General features: G+C 35.1%; 1 protein-coding gene across 1 annotated transcript in view; it reads left to right on the top strand.

The window, feature by feature from the left end:
* Positions 1-377: 377 nt before the first annotated feature.
* CNTNAP4 (contactin associated protein family member 4) overlaps positions 378-22045 on the top strand; it is a gene marked incomplete at both ends in the record, with an annotated part of 249960 nt that continues 228292 nt past the window's right edge. Inside the window, one exon of the mRNA XM_082337582.1 lies at positions 378-462. Within this exon, the coding sequence (XP_082193708.1) occupies positions 378-462 (85 nt within the window). The remainder of the gene's footprint in view (positions 463-22045) is intronic.

Raw genomic sequence — 22045 nt, 5'->3', positions numbered from 1 at the left:
TGGCTTTCACCAGAGCCCCACATTTCCTACCTGTCACCACAAGGGGTGTCCAGGACGCGCTGCGAGCGTGAGGCTTCAGTCACCGAGCGGTGCAGGGGAGCCTGGCGGTTTAGCCCTGAGTGATGCTGTGAAATTGAAGGAGAGATTCTCGCTGTTGCTCTTCAGGGATTGCTGTTAGAGGCAAAAGCAGATTTGGAGGTGTGTGTGTATGTGTGAGGAGGTGCGGAGTGCATTTGACTGAGGTGTCTGGCCACTGGGAAGCACTGCGAGAAGAGGCAGAGAGAGGCAGTGAGAAGAAGAGGCAGGAGCAGGACTGAAGTACTGAGCAGCTGTTTCCTAATACTCTGGTTCTTTTGGGTGCCTCAGTGAATGTGAAAATGGATTCTGTCACTGAAATCTTCTTGAAGCTGTTGTTTCTCCTGTCTGTTCATAACTGGCACACGGCAGTGGCAGGGAATAAATGTAAGTATTGCATATGATTTACAACTCAATCCAGAGTGTTTTGAAAACTTCTATCATATTTTATTTGTGTTTAGAATAAATATTATTTTTGAGACAAATGCTTACTGCTTTGAAACCATGACAGCAAGTTGCTAGGCTGAAAATGTTCTAAAACCCTTCTGTAGATTTTTGTCATGAGTCTATGTACAGAATATTGTTTATAAAGCTTACAGTCTAAGAGTATCTGAAAGCAGCATTTTACTAAGGGATGCATGTTCAGCCTTATTTTCATCTTTGTTTTCTGTTTGTAATTGCAGCATTTTCCAAAGAACTGTGTCTTACGTGGAAATTACTGGCAGATTTCTATTGTGTACTGCTTCAGCTTGGTTTTTAGCAATTTATAATTTTGAGAGCTGGTGTCTGCATCTCCTGAATTAAGCTGGCCCTCAAATAACTCTAATGGACATTACCGTGCAGTTCAAGAGCAGTACAAATATAACAAGGAAAAATGTAGATAGCAAGACTTTATGGTCTCTGCATTGATTGCTTAGGGAGTATTGTTCATGCATGACTAAAGAAGAGAACACTATCAGTTCCAGCAGAAAGTTTTTTTTAAAAAATGAGTTATTCATAGTTAATCAGTAGGATGGTATTGCAAAATACAGAGAGTGATTACAGTTTTAAAGACAATCTGCTCTCTAGGAGGCAAATCTGATATATACCTGAAAATCTCTGTTTTCAGTGTTGAATTAGATTAATTATCTTTAAATTAAAAAGAAAAGACAAAACTTATCAAGAAACTAATTTCGAGGGGTTTTATCATTCTGAGCTATTCTTGTTCCATTTGATTCGGCTTCAGCAAGCTGAAGGATTTCATTTTGCATACATGTGGTAGAACAGTAGCCTAAATGCCAGATGCTCATAACCTGAACTGAGCATATTTTCTCCCCTTCCTGCTAAGGCACTGGTTGTGCATCACAGGAACAGGGAGGGCAGGAGCAATGCCTCTATGGGAAGAAAGTGCACGCCAAAGCAAGGAGGAATGTTCACGAATAACCTTACAGCCCAGTGGCAGGGGACAGCTCCCTGGAAACATTTGAGCAATGGGAGAGAAGTTTGAACTGCTCTGTGGGTCTATAGCCTAGGGTTTTGCATATGGATAGTTTGTAAACTAAACATGCTCCCATAAGCCAGACATTCACATTGCAGCACCAAAATGATCTTGTGCTGTCATTCAGTAATGATATCTCATTTGGTACTCAAGTGCACAGTGTAGCCCTAAACATGAATACTAAGTTCCTCTTGTTAAACACCCTGCTGCAATCCAGCCACAGCTTTAATTCTCTTCATCATTCTGCATTGTACAGTTTATGAATACATCCATTTTTACACAAGACCATGGTAATTGAATTGCACATTAATAGCATTTGGCACTATGCACAAAACTAAATCAGTTGCTTACAGGGAGGCATATTAAAACCATTGCAAAAAAGACTTGCATCACACAGCAAAGCGGTGAAGCACTAGAGGTCACTCTTACAATTTAAGAAGCAAGGTTTGAGGAAAAGGCTCAAGCTTCTTCCCAGTACAGAATTATGAAGGATAAAACAAATCAGGTATGAAATACATTTACTACTGTCATTCTCAAATACTTCTCAAAAACAAGCCGAACTCAATTACAGTATCAAATGAGTGACTTGAATGAACAGGTTTTTCACATATATTCAAGTATTTGTAAATGTATAGTATCTTTATTTATTAATAAGTCCTAACTCCTATGACAAAGCAGTCATCTGAACTGAAAAAAGTAAGAAATCTCCCCATGCTGCAGGCAAGGAAACTGATTGTGGGAAGAGTAAATTAAATTATTTAAATTAAGGAGTGAGTGCTAACATGTGAAGAGAACATAGCCAATATAATGCATATTACTCCTTTTCAATATCTAATCTGGAAAAAAAATCTCTTTTTATATATATATTATTTTGGAAGTGAACATTTCAGTGGGAGAGTTAGTTTGTTTTAAAAGTGACAGTTTCCATCTCAATATTAAAGTATGAATTTTGTTAATGTGTTAGGTTTCATAAAATGACCTCAGGAGCAAAGATTTTTCATAGTTACTGATTATAGTCGATACATGCAGCAGCCATTATATACTCACTTGAACTTAATTTATTCCTTTCTTCTTGAGAAGTTGACCAGGAACTGAAATCCTTTTCAGTAGGTGGTTCTACTATTGACATTAATGAATTCAAATACATTTACAAAACCACTTAAAGTTCAGTTTTCTTGCATGGATTTTGATGGCTAGATTGTCCAGTAGGCTGCTAATCATCAAAGAAAATATTTTTTGTTTTTGTTTTTGTTTTTTTTATTCTTCCTCTAAATGAATCTATTTTTCTTCTTTTAACTTGATGGTTCTTTCTTTAATACCAGATCCTGAATACTTAAGTTTTCCTTTGTCCTACTTCAGACCAGCTGCCATTAAGAAAAGACCAAAGTAAAGACCTTTACACTTCACCTTGAAGTGTCAATGCTAATGTTACTAAGTCAGTTGTACAAAGAAAATGTCTTGGATCAAAAATTGATGTGTTAAGAATTACTTCTGTCTTAAAAGAATCACAGTATTCCTCTTTTGAGTAAAATGATTTTGAAGTTCTTAGGATATCTGAAGGTGACAGACCCTATAATCTACAATATGAAAGTTTGTTCTTGGGTTTATATTTTTTTGTTGTTGTTGTTAATTGGTTTTTTTTCCCCTGAAAAATAACACTGACACTTCCAACCAAGAGAGGTAGTAACTGCTACTGGAAACTCAAATCTTTTAAAAGTTCTGTAATAGTGCTGCTTCATGCTTTCCTATGTTTTCTTCCTTCCAAAGAATTGCACTTCCAAAGCAGTTGAAAGAAGTTTGAAGTGCACAGCCCTCAATAAGTAACTGTATAAGGTCAAGTGTGAGTTTTAAATGGAGGATTAAGGCAAGTACTCCTGTAAGTTTTTTTCACTGGAGCTAGGAAACATTTATATTTTATTGGGAACTGTCTCAATAGCTGTAAATCAGCAAGTTACTAAATCAGCCCTTGAGAACTTGCCAGAAATTGGTACTCTAATAGGTGCAGTACTTTCTGGTTTTAAACTCTCTAAAACTGAAGTGTTGCACAGAACATAATTAAACCCTCTACACATATCAACTCAACTGTAACTAAAAATTTATAAGGTTAATTTTGACAGTAAATGGAAATAAAGAGAACAAATTAGGGACTTTCTGTGTAAATTCTCACCTCTTTATACTTACTTCTCTTTGTTAAAACTCTCTAGTTTTACAGAAGCTTTTATCCATTCAGATTTTCATATTTGTACTGCAATGATTTCTATAAACACAGAAATGTTTATTATTGTTATTACTGTTGTTATTATTTTTAAATATCAGGGATTTCTTGCTAATGCTAGAAGACCTACTGTAAACCTGGCAGAGAACTACTGCTGATGCTGACGTTTTCAAATAGAGGACTGAGTGATCACATACTTTGATTATTTTATCAGACGCAAGTCATTGTATGAGTAATATCCCTAGGGAAGAGAATACTTGCTACAAGGAAAATATTGCATCTTAATTTAGAAAATAATTTCATTCTGATGTTAATCATTGGTACCAAACAGTTCCGTAGACTATTTGACAACTTTATGGAATTGCATTAAAAATATATTAAAATGCTGTTTATCACAAACAATTTAAATTAAAATGTAATTCTTTTACCATTAGTTTGTGGTTGATGTGAACTGTAGGGGAAGAGAAAGTAGAAACTTCCTTAATGTTCTTTTAGCCTCGTTATTATTTATCGTCTGTTTGTTATTATCTATCTCTGCTCTGAGATAGCAATGGACACCTCATCAGAGATCAGGCCACCTCTGGGCAATTATTTACATGAATAAAACATTACAGACATCTCTACTATATTTTGCATGTTTTTAGTGCAGTAACATCAAAAGCTTGTATCAACATCAAATCTAAACCAATGCCAATGGAAAAATCTACCAAAATTTATTTCAGACTTTCAAGGTTGAGACTTCACAGAAAGTCCTTGGGTTGATTACACTGAGTATAAGCAACAATTTGCCTCCCATTGCTCTAGGCTTTCAAATTCCCATGAACATATTTGTCCCTGGGCTCAGTCAGCAAGACGGATGGAGCAAATTTGATCATGATTGGCGGACAGTGACAGACAAATAATGACATTCTTGAAGTGCGATAGGATCAACCATAAAAAGAAAATGCAGTAGATTATATGTAAAGTATGTTGTCAGTGCTAGTAATAACATTTGCATTATGTGTTAGGATCTACTGTGTTTCAGTTAAGTGCTAGACAGGAGTTCCAGAGTAATCACTAACTTCTTCATATCTTGATAATTCTGCAGTCATGGTCATTCCGCTTTTTTTCTTCCATAATAAGTAGATGTAAGCATACATCTATGTTCATCCACAAGAAAGACAATCTTTAACTAAGGTGTTGTATCCAGCTACCTATGTCTCACAAAATCAGGTGGACTTCTATCATTGTATATCAGGTACAATGCTCAAGTTTAGTATTTTTTCTGACTGCTTCTATGCTGTAGTAGAAAATAACAAATAGTTTGTCATATATTAATATATCTCATATGATATATTTGCCAGTATTCTGTCTATTGATTCTTCTTCTGTAAGAACTTAACAATCACAATTTCATAGCTTCTAACAAGTTTAACTGGGAAAAAATAGATTAAATCTCTCCCCCATCCCTTCTCACCCCCTCTGCCTCCCCACCTCAAACAAGCAAATCAAAGAACACTTGAATGCTCAAGAAGCATTACATCTTTAAAATATTCATTTTCTTTTCCCCCAAAATGACCCTGTGCTTTGGTGCTACTTGCAAGTTTGAGAGTTCAGTGTGCAGTATTGTACAGTATTAGACCTCTGTTTTGTGAGAAAGTTAGAACTGCTTCTCAGTACTTTTATGTGTTTATTTCTTGTGAGTTGCTCTCATCTAACAAGGTGATAACAGAGGTGGGGACAGTGAGATCCATCACTATTTCAAAGGGCTCTGCTTCTTAGAACACACCAGGCAATTTGTTAAGAAAAATAAAGAAATAGTCAATACTAAAATTAGTCATGTCTGTCGGTGACTCCAGAAGTACACATTAACTTTATTTAAGAGGTTTCTGAAGTGAAAAGTTAAAATTCGCTCTTCCCTCTCACTTCTCAGTTGATTTATGAAGAGGGAAGGAAAAACAAAACAATAATGATAACATCGATTTTACAAGTTTCTGTACAACTGCTTGGGTTTTTGCACTGTTAAATATGACTAACATTAAATATTTTGGTAGATTGATCTGGTAGTACTTGAATATGAAATACTTTTTGTAACTTACAACTTGTAACTTTGGCAGTCAGGGCCTGTGCATGACTTCTAGATTAAAATTGAAAAAGAGATACATATGTCACAGTTTACTAGCATGTATTATATAAATGCCTTTATGATAAAAGCTGTCTCTCTAAACGTGAAAATAACATAAAATGTATAGGAGATATAGTATGTTGTCATGATGAAAATAGGTTTCCTTTATTTGTTTGTAAAAAATGATGCAGCTTTAATGCTAGGGTTTAACCAATTGTGGCTAACTGAAATTTTAATTCTTCAGTGTTTTATACTTATGTATTTAATCATGCTTATTTATCTGTTGTGTGTTTGTGTTTTATATATATGCTAGTATAGCATGAGAGACTAATGTTTGTCAAAGGGATACTCTATAGGTATCCTTCTATCAGTTAAAGGCTATGCCAGTAACCTTGAGTTAAATCTGTGAAATGCAGAGGAGGGTTGGTGTCCAATTACTCTGCTTTTCAGGAGGCAGTTTTCAGTGTTTATTACAAATTGCTATGCTATTTTTTAGTAAGCAAAATGTAGTGTGGACTAGGAGGTAAAAATGATACTGTTTATATTCTACTTAATGAGTATTTTCAGTGCAATAATTTGAAAAGTGATTGAAATCCTGGAAACTTCTGACATTTTAAGTAGATTAAAATTAGTAACTACAGAATTATTATTTAAATACCATACTCACTTAATAGACTAGTGAAGAAAACTACCTGTAGGGTTTTAAATCTCAAAGGATAGAGAAAAAATATGGTTAGAAAATCTATCCAGCTGGGTAATGGGTCTAATTATTTTTTTTATTAAGTAGATCTCGTTATTTGGTTGTGCTCAAGAATAAGCTATTGCTTGTTCCTTGCAGTTAGATTGACTGTTTATTTCTATAACAATCTTTTAGCAATTAACATATTTACATATTTGGTGTTGAGGGAAAAATACATTTAAAACAGTACATTGGAATATTTGAATTTATTCTTATTACTTAATATCATTCTTCAGCCGATAGCTGAAGATCTTGCTCTTTTTCAGGCATTTATTTGTCCACTCTTAAATCTAAATAGAAAGTGTTTTTCAAAACCTAACTTGTTCCTAAAAATATGATTTTATAAAGATTTTTTCCCGATTATGTTTAAAATTTGCCACTAAAAATCCCCAGCTGTATCTGGTTGACCTGTTCAGAGTTATTGTGAAAATATACATTTAAAGAAAATTCCAAACAACAAAAAAAATGAAGTCTCATAAAGTATGTGGTTAAGCAGGGTACAAAAAATATTATTACTCAGATGCCATATAACTTAATAAACAACCTCACTAGGAGAGTAAATGGAGTAAGTTATTATTAGAGAAGGTCTAGAGCAGAGGTTTTGAACCAGACAGCAAGAGTAAGACCTTCAGAGGGTAACACACACTATAAAAGTGATGTTGTAGACAGGCTGAGTTGCATACAGGGAGCCCGAATCACTTTAGTCAATTCACCTGTGGCATTGTGCATATCCTCTGTTACATTAGACTGGATATGCTCAACATGGATATTCTGTAATTATCTGAAAGTTTTGAGGAGAGGAGAGAGGAAAGTTTTTTACTTCAGGATTACGAATTATGGTAGAGGTCATATGATGTTTACTGCTATGCAGTATTAATAAGAAAATACTAATTTAAAGTTAGAAGACATTTTGAATTAGAAATAACTATATAGGAGCTGCAGTAGGCAGATTTTTCCTGAATTTTCACTGCTTCATTTATCAGCAAATATGCCTTAATTTTGAAATATATGATGAACTCTGGTGGCTTCTGCAGAGACAGGAAAATTGGGATTTATTTGTCTAAAATTAAAAATCTGAAACTTAAATGTTTGCTTCTGAGCTAGATGAGTCCATTTTTAGTCATATGAGAGAAAAAACCTAGTTCTTATAGGAAGAAGTCATGCAGAAGATCGAAGGAAAAAATCGCATGCAAAGTTAGTTACCTAGTATAATGCGATTTGCAGTGTGGAAATGCCATTTGTCTCATCACTGATTATGACTCTGAGTATAGATAATTAGGTCAGCTGTAGGCTTTGTAGACATCAAAACTTATGTGAGATGGGTTCCAGTTCCATCGAGATATCCTACTCTAAACGAATGTTAGGAATAAGCATAGCAAGCTGTACTGACTGCTTTTTACAGTAATCACCAGCTATACCCAATGCATTTGTGTTTGGTGTTGAAGCTCCCAGAGCCTCCCTTGTCTGTGTTTGGGTATGTGGGTTGTCCTTGATTTCCCAAGGGTTAAGGATGCTGCTATTGATAGTCTGAAAGAAAATATAGGGACTAAGTGAGGAGCTGGAAACATCCTACCAGTGAGAGCGTCTTTCACTCCTGAAAGGATGACATATACAGGTATTTTGACCATACATAATGTTCTGGTAAAGTGAAAATCTCATTAACTTAAATAAGCTGGAATTCCCCATTTTACACACCTGACAGTCTGATCTTTCCACTTCTTTGACAAACCATTATTAAAGCTCCATTTTAACCACAGTCTTGTCAAAACATATTTTTGTTTTTGCTTCTAAAGAAAGCACAGAGTGAAAAGAGACTGTATTATGAACAAAATCAGCAGAATATTACAGCATTTCTTTTCATAAAAGAGTAATAAAGCAGATAAAAGTACCTTGGTACTTTTAAGGTTACTTTAAAGCCTTTTTACTATCCAGAATCTGATGATGGTTATAGATTGACTGTTGTACAGAATAGGAAGCCCTTTTACGTTCCAAGCGAGAAAACTGTGGCTCTCACTGTAGCCTCCTTTCCCAATCAATGACAGGATGCCTATCTACTATGCAGCAGCATAGTTTGCAATAGTTTTGTAATCGTGGTGAAACTTACTTACAACTCCTTTTTTGGAAAAAAATGCAATCTTTAGTAACTAAGATTTTTTTTTTTTTAATCAATGAAAAACAGCACTGAGTCTCGATGTGCTTATTCAACTAAAGCTCCTAAGGAAATCAATGGGAGCTTTGCCTAAATAAATATTGAATAAAAGATTTAGAAAGAATGAGCTGAATATTCATTCAACAGTGATATGCTGGATAGTTTGAATATAACAGGTCTCTATTTCCTTTCTATGTACCAGTCTTTTCATTTTGCCTTGTTGGGAGGACTCAGATACACAACTGTGTAACAAACAAGAATTACTCATTTGTCGCACATGACAAAAAATAAATATGAAGAGAAAAAGACATTTAGAATTTTAGATAGTTCCTGTGGTTAGGGAATTTATATGCCTGCAGTGAAAAACTACTGCTCTGTTTTTTCTGAGCCAATGGTAACATTTTTTTTTAAAACCATCAAGATGATTGATTTTAATTTCCAAGAGTGAAATAGCCCCTCAAAACTTAGTACTTTCAGGAGTATCTGAATGCAGTGGAGCGCACTGGAGGTTGCTGAGCTCTGCCCTCCAATTGACAAGGTGCGTTGCAGTAACTCTTAGTTTTATCAGCTTGAATGTAGAATTTGTAGGGCTGTTTTGCAGTTGCACCATGACAGCATGCTCTGTAGCTCCACTGTACCCTGCAGTGATTATATTTCTGTCTTCAAGCAAAGTCTGTCTCTGAGTCTGCTTTTCCACAGAGTAGACATGTCCTCCAGTAATTAAGACAGAGAACAGATCTCTTGGAGAAAGGAGGGATCATCATAAAACTTGTCTGCAAACACTAACACATGATTTTAGCTTGTTTACTCTTACATAAAACATATTTGTAAATGTAAATGTATGTCACTGAATATGTTTCTTTCCCTGTAAAACAGGAGAAACAGAGCCACGGTGGTTTGTGGTCTCATTTCCTAACGTACTTTTGGAAGGTCTGGATGACAGGGATGAGCCTGCCACAAGAAGAGGACTATGACAGGGTTTTGCTCATGGCACAGTGCTGTAAAATGTTATTCTGACTTCAGTAAGTAATCAAGTAAAATGAAATACAGAAGAAATTAAATGAAAGATGAATCAGCTACTAAACCTTTGTTTGGATTTGATAGCCCCACTGTTACTGTAAGAGACTATCAATGTACTTTTTTTGGCCGGGTGAAGCTTATAGTGCATATAGCAATAAACAAGTGTAAAACTCTCAGATGACCTAGGCACAGGTGACAGGTTAAAGGCAACTATAGAACTCTCCTGAAGAAGCCTTTAAGATATGCTAGGAAATGTGTAAATTTCTTTTGCAGAAGATCACTTTTTACCATCTACTGCTCACCTATTGTTAATGTGCTTTGGGGCATGATGACTTCTTTCTCTTTTTTCTCTTTCCTCCCTGAGGGCTCAAAAACACTTGTTTTGACTTTCGTGAACTGTGATTATCTCATAGATCATTCTTATGCTGTATAGTCTGTGCTTTACTGTGTCCTGGTTCATTCTCCCTGGACAGGAAAACAAAGAATTTAAGAGATACAGATTAGGGAAAAAGATAATTGATGTGCAAGTATGAATATGCACATTTTTGTACTGTCTGTAATGAAGAGTTGTTATTTTTGAACCCCTAGCAAAATGTCTATATCTATTTGCTAGCTTGCTGTAGCCCAGAAGTAGTAGATATGCAGTCAGACTGCCCCAAATTTTGAGCAATGGGTAAGGGACAGATTCACGGTTATGCTGAACTTGATCTCTGTTATACTTAGGATACTGCGGTTGAAAGTAAGCTTTTTTCCACCATCTTGTGCCATGTTTTCAGGGGGGAAAAATAAAAATTTACCATGGCAAAGACTCCATCTCTGCAGCTACTACTTAGAAATTAGACAACATTTTGTTTCTTCGGAAGGGCAGTAATGTATTCTCTGTAGATATTCTAGGTAAGGACAGGTTGAGAAATTCTAACAGAGAATTCTCTGATCTAACTTTCACCTCTAGTAAAGTGTGTGTGTGTGATGGAAGTATCGAAGAGGGTAGTTTCTGTTTTGATGTTTCTAACATATTTTTGTAATATCTCAGTGGATGTGTTTCTAAGATACTGCCGCAGGTGCTGAAAATGTATGTTGAGTGGAATCAAATTATGTCAAGTTTCAGTGCATGGTTGTGCATACTTGAACATTATAGATTAAAAGGCATGATTCAAAAATCTACTACTGAACTAATATAGGTAAACTGATACTATGATGGATCACAATGTCTTACTTAGGAAATGTTGAATATGACATTCATATTTACATGTTTGCTTTTGTAGTTATCTTTAGTTATTTGTATCCATATCCTGTTGAATGCTTTAACCGCTTATCAGCAGATTTTTTTTTAATGAGATTCATCTTTCACACCTGTATTGTTGTTTGATATTAGCAGAGGTGTTATGATTTACTGATTCCATATATATTTAATTATTTAGATTATTTTTGTGGCTTTAATTAATGTAGAAGTACATGTGGAAAACAACATCTTAAGTTGGATATGTGTCCTTTTCTCAGTCATTCAAGTTGGATAAATATAATACAAAATAATCTTAAACCTGGAAGACCCAGACTCATGAGGATTTTCAAATGTTCCTGCAATCCTTATCTTCCTACTCTGCCACTTGCCAGTAGAGAGGTATGTGTAGGAGAAACTGGTGGTGGTGAAGGAGTTCCTCTGACTTTGGAACTCTGCTGCTAAAACCCTGTTAAAACCACACTTGCAGTAATGGACAGTTTCAGTCAGAATATCAGGTACTATTTAGTACAAAATCCTTTTTCAGAATAGAACACTGTAAAATACTGAATGTTTCTTAAACTGTAATCTCTCATAAAACATGACCAGGTAAATGGGTGGTAAATGGCAGTGGGTGGTAAGCACTCAGTGTGTTACCCACTTGGAATATAAATAGTGTTCTATTTTATAGTATCATTTAATGCCTGCCTAAAAGTATTTGAAAGATAGTATCATGATCCCCTTAAATTTCTTCTAATCAAATAATTCATTGTCATTATTCCCACAGTTAATCTTTGTCATCACTGAGAGAAGAAGTCTTATGCCAGATCATAGAGTACTATCTGCATTAGAATGTGGACTTTGTCATGAAGGAGGAATTCTATTATTCCTTCAGACTGAACAGAGATTTTATTTTCAAAGCGTAACTGCAAGACTCGGAAGAAAATCAAATATTCTTTAAAATAGTAAATGGTGTTCTTTTACTCGTTAAACTACTGTTGGGGAATTTTTATTGCACCCCTCCAGCTGAATTAAACACAGATTTGTGCTTAAATATATATATATGTATATAAATAATTAATGAAAAATGCATTCAGCAGAATCCTACTGCAGTAAGTAGTTCTAAAAGGAGTCTGCAAAGATGCCTCACAAACAGATGCCTTATATGCTTATATATATGCTAATATATAATCCGCCACCCAAGGCTGGCCCCTGAGGGCTTTCTCGTATTCCAGGATGGCTACAAGACAACAGGGAATCATTCTGTCTACGGCATTCTTGCTCTCAGCCTGTTTAATACCTTCTGCAGTTGGGCTTTCTTGCCCTCCGTGCCAGGTCATTTTTCGATCACAAATTTACCACTGCTGAGGAGTTACTATCTGAATTCCCTCTTCACTACTTTTGTACTTGTGTAGCTTTTTAGATATTTTTCTTTTAATTATACTTGACAAGTCTGATTTTGTGGATCATATGTTAAAATAGAATTTCCAGCAGAATGATATATAATACTGCTGTTGAAGGTCTAGAATGTGCACGTGGGCAAAACACAGATGTCCATGGCTTAGTCTACTATGTTTTCTAAAGACAATTCAAAGTAAAGAACGATGCCTGGCCCGATTTTTTGAAGGACCTGAAAATTCATTCATTTACTTAGAAATATTTACACTTTCTTAATGTGCAGAAAATTATCATAGAAACAACATTTTCAGGATTTTTTTTTTGTTCGTTTGGTTTGGTTTGTTTTTTAATTGACTCAGTTTTAGCTATTTTTCAAGGGTGAAGTTACCTGTAGTATGAAATAATGTTACATGATTAATCAAAACAAAGGTTTGCAGATCCAGTGCTCTGTCAGTGACACAACATTTTGTAAACTCCCTCCATTCCCTTCTGCAGGCATCAGAAATTCAGATGCCAGATTATTTCTTTTTACCGTGGACTTATTTTTCTCCCTGGCAAGTTCTTCAAGAGCTGGAATTATCTCTATTTCTGACATGATTTAGCTTCCAAGACCAACCTTGGCTATTCTGCTCTTTACTGTTTCTTACTGTTACTGAGAAATGTGGAGGTTTTGTAGTGATATGAGTAGATGGAGATAGATCCTTCCGGCTTGGAAGTCTTGCATGTACTTGAATATTTGAAGCAACAACTCATAAAAAAGGGAAGAGCCTAATGGTCACTTAAAATATGTACTGCTGATAGCCCATCTGTAACACATCATCTTCTGTGTTAGCAAATGGGTTTACTCAGAAAGGTTGTTTGTGCATGTCAACACTCTTTGCATGTACAGTGTTGCTAGCTTATATAGTTTTTATGCTGTCTTTTGGTATCATACATGTTCTGTGAAACTTGAACATTCAAACAATTGCACAAAATGAAAGCTTTCTGAGGACTTTTTTTATGGTCTAATCTTTGTAATTGTGAAACAGAGAATAAAAACGTTTAATGAGTTATCTTAGTGAAGGCATGAACAATCTGCATGCAGCTCTCAAGGATTTTAAGTGTGGGTCCTGTTCTAGGCTTCCAGTCATGACTATCTAAGGAAGGACTTCAGCAGGGATCTAGCTGATGTCAGCACCTGTAAAACAGCAAGACCTTTTAAATACTTTGCCTGGTTTTTCCCTTGTTTTCAGTCTCAGAGTGCTTTTGCATCTTAGTTATTTTGGATTTTTGATTTGAGAATTGATTGTCGTGTCAGGTAGCTTCTGCCCTTTTTGATCAAAATCTGGAAAAAAAAAAAAAACAAAGAAGAAAGAACTCTTTATCATTTAATTGTCACTAGTTAAACTTTGTAATATTTTTATGCACAATATCAACGAATTATTTAGGCTGGAAAGATTGCACTTGCATCTGTGTACTTGCAAATCTAGATGTAAAAAATGACTGCATACAGGTGGGGTGTGTGAGATTTTTTTATAATAAAACATGCTTTTTAAATTTATTTTAATGAAAATGTTAACGTACGTTTGCATCTTTTTAATGTGCTTCACACTGCAGAGCTCTCTTTGACCTCTATTTTGTGCTCAGTTTTTACATGATTTTCCTATTTATGTGTAATTGCATACATGCATTTAATACAGGACACAAGTAGTTTAATTGCAGATATCAATGTGGAACTTGCCTAAGGATGATAAGTAAAAGATCTCTTGATGGTCTTCTGAGTAAGTTTCAGAGTTAATTTTGATACACATTAAGAGAAAAAAATACAAATGCAGAACACCCTGCACAAACATTTTCTAGGGTTTTTTTGGATGCCTCATTCATAGCTACTGTGTTTTGAGCTCACATCTGTAAGAAGTGATGCATTTCCAAATGACAGAAAGCTTCTTTTTTTAGTGCCTCTTTTTCTCTCATTGGTAGATTTGGTAGTTTTGACCATTTCTTGGCTCTTTTATGTCACACCATTGAACAGAGCCTTTTTCTTTTTTAGTGAAAACACTGTTTTTTGTCAAAAGAAGAGACAAACAATCATGACAGTTAGGAAAGGGCTGATTTTTATTTGGACTTCTAGTGGCAATTGGTGTTCTCTTTATTAGATTGGTGGCTTCCAATTACAGGGTCCAGCAGGAGTCCAGATGGAGAGCATTCCTGATTGGTCTCTGTGGGATTTTCTGAGCAAGGCAGGTTATAGAGTATGCTACCACTGCATGCCTTCTGTAGGTGGCAAGCTACAGAAGCCAGCAAAGCTGTGCCAACAACCAAATGCTGAAGTTTTTCTATGTGTATTTGTGGGTATATGCTTTACCACATACATAGTGTTTCTGCTTTTAAGAAGAGTATCAACATTCTGTCTATTCCTTCTGGTTTAATTATATTTTGGCATAATTATAACAAAAACAGATATCATAGTTATGAACTTTGGACTGTGTCTTGTCTTAAAGATTTTCACATTGACTAGGAGCTTTCAAAAAAAACATGGTAACTCCTTTTTGTAGATCTCATCTCAGGTCTGCCTTTATATTTTAGAGAAACTGATTGAACATTCCTGAGTATGCAAGTACATGTGGTACATGTAGCATAACTGGCTCCCTTCCTCTGCCCCTTTACAATGTCTTTGCCTCAGCAGAGAGTTTCTTGTGAAGTTGGGTTATGCAGGTTACAGTTCTGCTGTATGTACCACAACAGCAAGTGAAACTGTACAATTGTCTTTTGACCATGTGGTACAAATTCAAGAGTTCATTGATTTCAAAACCTCATCTTGATATTTGTGTCTTTGACAGTGCCGTATTCAGTCAAAATCCCCCAAACATAGCTGCTTTCCTCACCACCCCACCTGCCTTCTGCCATCAGTTTTTTATTTATCTAATAGCAAGGAATACATGGTCTGATATTAAAGTCAGGAACTGTCTTGAAGAGAAAATGGGTAGATAATACATTACTAATTAGGGCAGAAGCATTCATTGCAATGACAAGATGAGCTTTATTTTAATACTTAATATTCATTAAGCAATAATGAAATGCAGTGGTTTTTTACGCACCATGCTGTTTTAGGAGGTCATTCCATTTGTTTTCTTTAAAGGTGAATCACATTTCTTTAAGCAGGCCAACAAGATAAGGCATACAGCAAAGCACAAACCTTTTGCCTTTGCAGTGGTATATACAACTATGTATGGAAATGTGAGAAGGCTGTGCTAAATAAAAGTATCAAACAAGGGATTTCCTCTCCATCAGCATGCAAAGACTGCTGTCACTGAAAAGCATGAAGAAAGACTTGAGAAGCTGGAGCCAAGAGAAAAATCAATGCTGTCAGACAATGCATACTTTTCAGAAAAAGGAGCCCATACTTGTGCTATCTACTGTACTTTTGAGGTTTCAGTGTTTATCAAGAGATTAAGATTTTATCATCTCCAGCCTAAAATGATCCTTTTATTTATAGCTGGAGTAAACAAAACAGTAGAAGCTCATACAAAATTTTCATTCTAAAAAATTGACATACTGATAAGAGGTGTGATAATTTAGCTAACAAAGTCAGAGATTTGTGGGTTGGTCTCATAACTATGAAGGTAAATTTCTCTCAAACTGTAATCTTTTTTTATTGCAAAAAGAATTATTGGACTGCAAGATTTATTCTGCAAGTAAATTGAAAATGAAATTATGCCTCAAAGGCCTTATTAATTCTTTTAAAACAATTTTAAAATGTGATATTTATGAAGATTCTTTTGGAATACTACTTTTATACAGTATTTCAGGTCTATTACAACATGAGGGGAGTGTAATAAAGACATTTTTCCTTTCTTATCTTTCTGTGTCTCTTTGATAGAGCTCATAATAGTTTTGCAATATTGTACTCCAGAAATAATTGGAAAGGGAGGATCCTTGTGCATTAGCTGCGTTTTTCATTGTTTCAGATAGGCAGGCTGATTAGCTTTATTTATGTTATACTCACATAAATATGATAGTGTTAACAATCTAAATAAAGCAGGAACTCTTCAGACTGATTATCCATATGTCCATCCAATGTCCCTCAATGGACCACAATTATAGTGCACTTGCAAAATTTAAATTACCATTAAGTGTAAGCTGATGATTTTCATTAAAAGATCCATTTTTAAAATTAGAGATTTTCTGGTTTATATGATGAGGCTTGACTTCATCAGTATATTTTATTGCTTTGTAGTGTATTATTAGTTCAATAGTATTCTATCATTCATCCGAGAACAAGCAACCAGTAATGTCAAATTTTGTTTTCTATCCCTCTACTTTATTCTTCCTTGTGAATGTGTAATGTAAAATGTGAAAATGACCCCTGAAAAAGGAATTTTTTCCTTTCTATAAGTCTCCTAATCCAGAGTGTACAAAATCATGATTTATTTTCTGCTCCCTCTTGCTTGTCTGTCCAAATGATTGAGGGTTGTGGGTGAGATGCTACCCACTACCACTGGCCTACAGTAAATCGTGTATATCCATATCTTTGAAGTTGGGGTGTGGATTTGTAATCCCTCATGTTGAGACAACAACTGAATGTGATAAATTTTAAGCATCTACTTGCTTTTTCACAGTTGTTCTTACTAGTAGGTAATTTTATGTCATCTTATGACTGACTAATACCCTTCAGTCATGTCTATCTAATGAGCTTCTGACTTGAGCTGAAATTCTTGTTATTTCCTGTTAAGTACATGACCTTGTACTTTCTGGTGCCAGATTTTATTCTCTCTCTCTTACCCTGTCATCATCTAGTTCTTTGTTATGATATCTTGATTCTGCTCTGTATTGACAACATCTCCTAATTTTACAGGGAGATGAATTCATAAACACAATCTCTATTTTTTTGTTTCATGGTCTTCATGAAATTAAGGAATGCCTTGATTCCCAGAGTTAATTCTCCCCTTCTCAGTATCTCCCATTACCATTTTTCTGTCCTTATGCAGTCTGTAGCTTCTTTTCTCATCTACTCATGAATGACTAGCAATTTCCTATGCAACAATAGATAAAATCAGCCACTGCTTTTCAATCTAAAAATTGCCTGTCATAGAAAACTACAGATAACTCTGACATGATCTACATTAAATAACCTTTGTTCCATTTGATCTAGTTTTCCATTTACCTCCATTTCCTTAAATATTCTTCCCTTTCAAAATTGTCCTAAAGTCTCACATGTTATTGAAGTCAGATTTACAGATTTTTACTGCCAGCTTTTCACCCCTTTTACCTTCCTCACCTCCTCCATTCTGCATTTATATTACACAGGGTACTGTCCACTTATTCACTACCATTTCTCCCTGATAGATTAGTTTACAGTGCTTGTTTCTGAATCTGTGGTATCTTGTACGAGGTTTGCAGAATTCAGGAATACAGACTTTATTCTGAACAGAGCTGGAGTGTTGTAATCCACTGCTGTAATTTTTTTTCATTTGTTCACATTATCCATCCTGCCTCTGACCCTTTGGTCATCAATCACACTTCTAAAATATTTTGAGAGAGATTGTTATAGAACTTAGTAGCTAACATCATATTTGAGGAAGAGCAAAGAAATTTCACATTTAATATTAAATGTTTTCATACTTCAAGAATAAATGAGATGTGTGTTACAGAAAATAGAATGTCTCATCAATAAACATAAGCATACTGTACTTGTGAAACCTACTGATTTGCAGAATCATGAATATTAAAAGATAAACATACTCAGAATTCATTCTTAAATTACGTCATAAAATATGAGTGGTAACGGCCGATAAATGTTTAAGTAATATGAACTTTGGAAATGTTTCTGGGATTATTGCTTCTAAAAATAATTTGTATGTACTTAATTTTATATTTGCTTTTTGTTATATTTTGAGGGAAAAATTCAATTTAATTTTGTACTATCAGTTTTTCTTTTATCATTTTTTTAAGCTGTTTAAATCAAGTAATGTACCTGAGCTGCTGCAAATCAATAAATGATTTGAATTTAATAAAAATACCTAGTAAACATGAAGACCCTCACCAGGCAAAAACAAATGTAACACAGCAGTGATTTCTGTCTAATCTCCTAAATGTGTTGTGCCCAATAGAAAAGTTTTAGTTGTGTAGTATATTGTTTAAACATTATTTTTTTTTTAATAATTAAAAATATCTCTCCCTTCCAAGTTCCTGGGTGGACTTATTTTTTTTTTTAATATTCTTGATTTTGTTCTAAAAGTTATTGACCTATGCCACTCAGCCAATTAAATCTTTTTAAAATGTTACATCTCACCAAGTGTAAAATTGAATTGTATGTAAGTATCTGTGTTTGTATACCTTAACATAACACATACATTGATAACTATAAATAATTACAATAGTAGTATATAGGCATTGCTCTATATGAAATAGGGGAAAATATTATGTTTGTCTGGAGCGATCCAGTTTTGAACCTTACTCAATAGATATAAACTTAAAATAAAATGATTAAATTGTGCTGCATTATAACAGTAATGGCCCATCATTTTGAATAAATACAAGCAGTTAAATGTAATGATTGTTTTATGGAAATTACTTTGGCTCATTCCCAATTTTTAGGGTACTTTTATTATATGAATTTAAATAACTTTTAGCTAACAATTACATTAAACAACAATATGAGTAGTATAATAGTACCTCATTGAATTAAACGAAAAAAGAATTGCCAGTGGACTATATTAAAATGTGTGTTTTATATGACATTCAGTCCCATAAGGTAACTATCCTGACATACTGTTTCTTTGTTATTTATCTTATATACCTTTGATAATATAAGCAGTGTGGCTGTTTCTCTACTTGACTTAGGGTTTTGTTTGTTTGTTTGTTCATTTACATAAAGGAGAAGATTGATGTTCCATAGTATCCCAGTGCTTTCCCAACCCTGAAAAAAAAATAAAGGAAGAAAGAAAGTAAACTTAACGATACTGTGTAATTGACTTGGGCTTTTACCAACTTTCAGACTGTAAATTTTTGAGCCTTTTGTGAGGAGAAAACATAGTATTTCTAGCTCTACCTTAAAATGCTAAAACTCACCAAAATTATTTTGACCTGCTGTAGACTGAGTTTCAGCAGAGTGCACTAAGTATTGACTATTGTTAAAAAATACAGGGAAATAAAGGGTTAGTTATCCACCTCCCACATGTATCTCTGCTTTTCATGTTTGGGCTTTTTAGGGGTTGTTTTTAGGTTTTGTTTTATTTCTTGGCAGTCTCACCATGAGCTCTCCTGCTAAAGGCCAAGGTTCTTAGGACTCTGTGAAATGAAGAGTATAAAACTTATTTATAGGCAGTCCAAACTTGAGCTTTTCTGAAAGCTCTCCATCTTGATATAGCCTTCTCTAACCTTATTTTTTTCCACTAATATTTAAGACACCATCAATACATTCCTTCAGTCACCACACACACTGATTTTATGTGTGTGTGTGTGTGTATGTGTATGTGTGTGCACATATGCTATTCTTTACTATAGTGGAGAAGAATTTTATTTTCTTTCTACTCTTTTAAACTGTATTTCTCTCTTACATTATAAAACAAAACTGATAATGAGAATGAACAACAAAAAGAAAAACTGATATTAAGATCAGACATGATCATAATAAAAATATTACACTACTATGAATAAGGTTTTCTGTAAGGGGAAGAGCTTAGAAGTGGCTAACTGAATTCTTTAACCCTTCAAAGACTGAGAATGTGTGCATGCAGGTATAGGTCATACTGGGGTTTGGTCCTGCCTGTAAATAAATATATGTGTTTGAGACTAATGCATGGAGATGGAATAACAAACAGCTGGTGGAACTGAACTTCCAGTTCACTGCACATGAAATATCATAGAATCATAGAATCATTTAGGTTGGAAAAGACCTTTTAGATCATCAAGTCCAACCATTAACCTAGCACTGCCAAGTCCACCACTAAACCATGTCCCTGAGCATCACATCTACACGTCTTTTAGATACCTCCAGGGATGGGGACTCAACCAGTTCCCTGGGCAGCTGGTTCCAATGCTTGATAATCCTTTCAATGAAGAAATTTTTCATAATATCCAATCTAAACCTCCCCTGGTGCAACTTGAGGTCATTTCCTCTCATCCTATTGCTTGTTAGAGAAGAGACCAACACCCACCTCACTACAACCTCCTTTCGGGTAGTTGTAGAGAGTGATAAGGTCTCCCCTCAGCCTCCTCTTCTCCAAACTAAACAACCCCAGCTCCCTCAGCTGCTCCTCGTAAGACTTGTTCTCTAGACCCTTCATCAGCTTCGTTGCCCTTCTTTCGACACACTCCAGCACCTCAATGTCCTTCTTGTAGTGAGGGGCCCAAAACTAAACACAGTATTCAAGGTGTGACTTCACCAGTGCCAAGTACAGGAGGGACAATCACTTCCCTAGTCCTGCTGGCCACACTATTTCTGATGCAAGCCAGGATGCTATTGGCCTTCTTGGCCACCTGACCACTGCAGGCTCATATTCAGCCAGCTGTCGACCAACAGCTCCAGGTCTGTTTTTGCAAAATATTCCGTGTGAATGAATTCATTTTGTTTCTGTCTGAGGGGCAAAAAGAAAGTGTCGACACTAAAGAAGCCACCTTTTTATGCATTTACATCTTACTGTGTAAGACTGACTGTATATAGACTGATACAAGATGTTTTCATTTCCATTGCAGACATTTACCGGGGTTTGTGATTATTTGCAGTCGATTGTGTGAATTCTTTGGTGTCTTATAAGATGAAAGTCTATCTGGAAGTCTTGTCTGCAGGCAGGACACTAATAAAATCCCTTTCCCTTATGATCACAAAGTTTTTAGGAACTTTGTTATCTTTAGAACCTCTCCTGTTGTTGGAATTTGGTTGAAACTAAGAAACAGAAAGAAAAGTTGGACAACAGAATGAAGGGGAGACAAAAATAGTCATATACACTGTATATATATAGTTACATAATTGTTATGCCTTATTTCTTTATGGAACCAAGTTAAACTGTGTTTCTTTCTTCATGTACATCTTTTAAGTTCTTGGATGAATCGGGAGAAAAGAACTGTCCAGTTGCATAATGCTTGGGAGACAGCCACTAAGCCTTTTCTTTGCTTCATTTACACTGTCTGGTATGCCTCAGAATTTTTCTGAAGGTAAATATTTTGAAGATTTGACATGCTCAGATAGCATAGTAAAGGGTATTATGAATGAAGTAGGACAGATATGAATTCCTTTCAGTTTTGGTATACGTGTTGCACCAGAACAACATGGAAAGGATAAACTGGTGTAAGTCTAAGTGCAGAAAAGAAGCATCCTGCCTCTGGCATTTTGAAATATGTCTAGAGCAAATGTCATGAAAAGTAAACTGAACAAGCAGATGGGCAGAAATCTTGCTGGCTAGTTCTGCTTCAAAGTATGTAAATAAATATAAGTCTGTGATTTTTCTCTTATTTGCTGTTTTTTGTTGTTGTTGTTTGGTTTGGTTTGGTTTTTTTTTTCCCCTGTAAATATTATGGGATTGCTCTGAAGGAGAATCTTACAAATATTATGAAATGAGCAAAACCAGTTTCTGGTTTCCTGAATGCAGTCCTGCACCATCTCCCTCTGAGAGCATCAAGTTTTACTACTGAAACAGTATTAAGCACCCAAATTTTATTTTTTTTTTTTT

The sequence above is a fragment of the Platalea leucorodia genome (genome assembly GCF_965183815.1).
Source record: "Platalea leucorodia genome assembly, chromosome: Z".
Taxonomy (NCBI): domain Eukaryota; kingdom Metazoa; phylum Chordata; class Aves; order Pelecaniformes; family Threskiornithidae; genus Platalea; species Platalea leucorodia.
The sequence above is the reverse complement of the archived record's forward strand: the minus strand, read 5'-3'. Positions and strand labels throughout refer to the sequence as shown.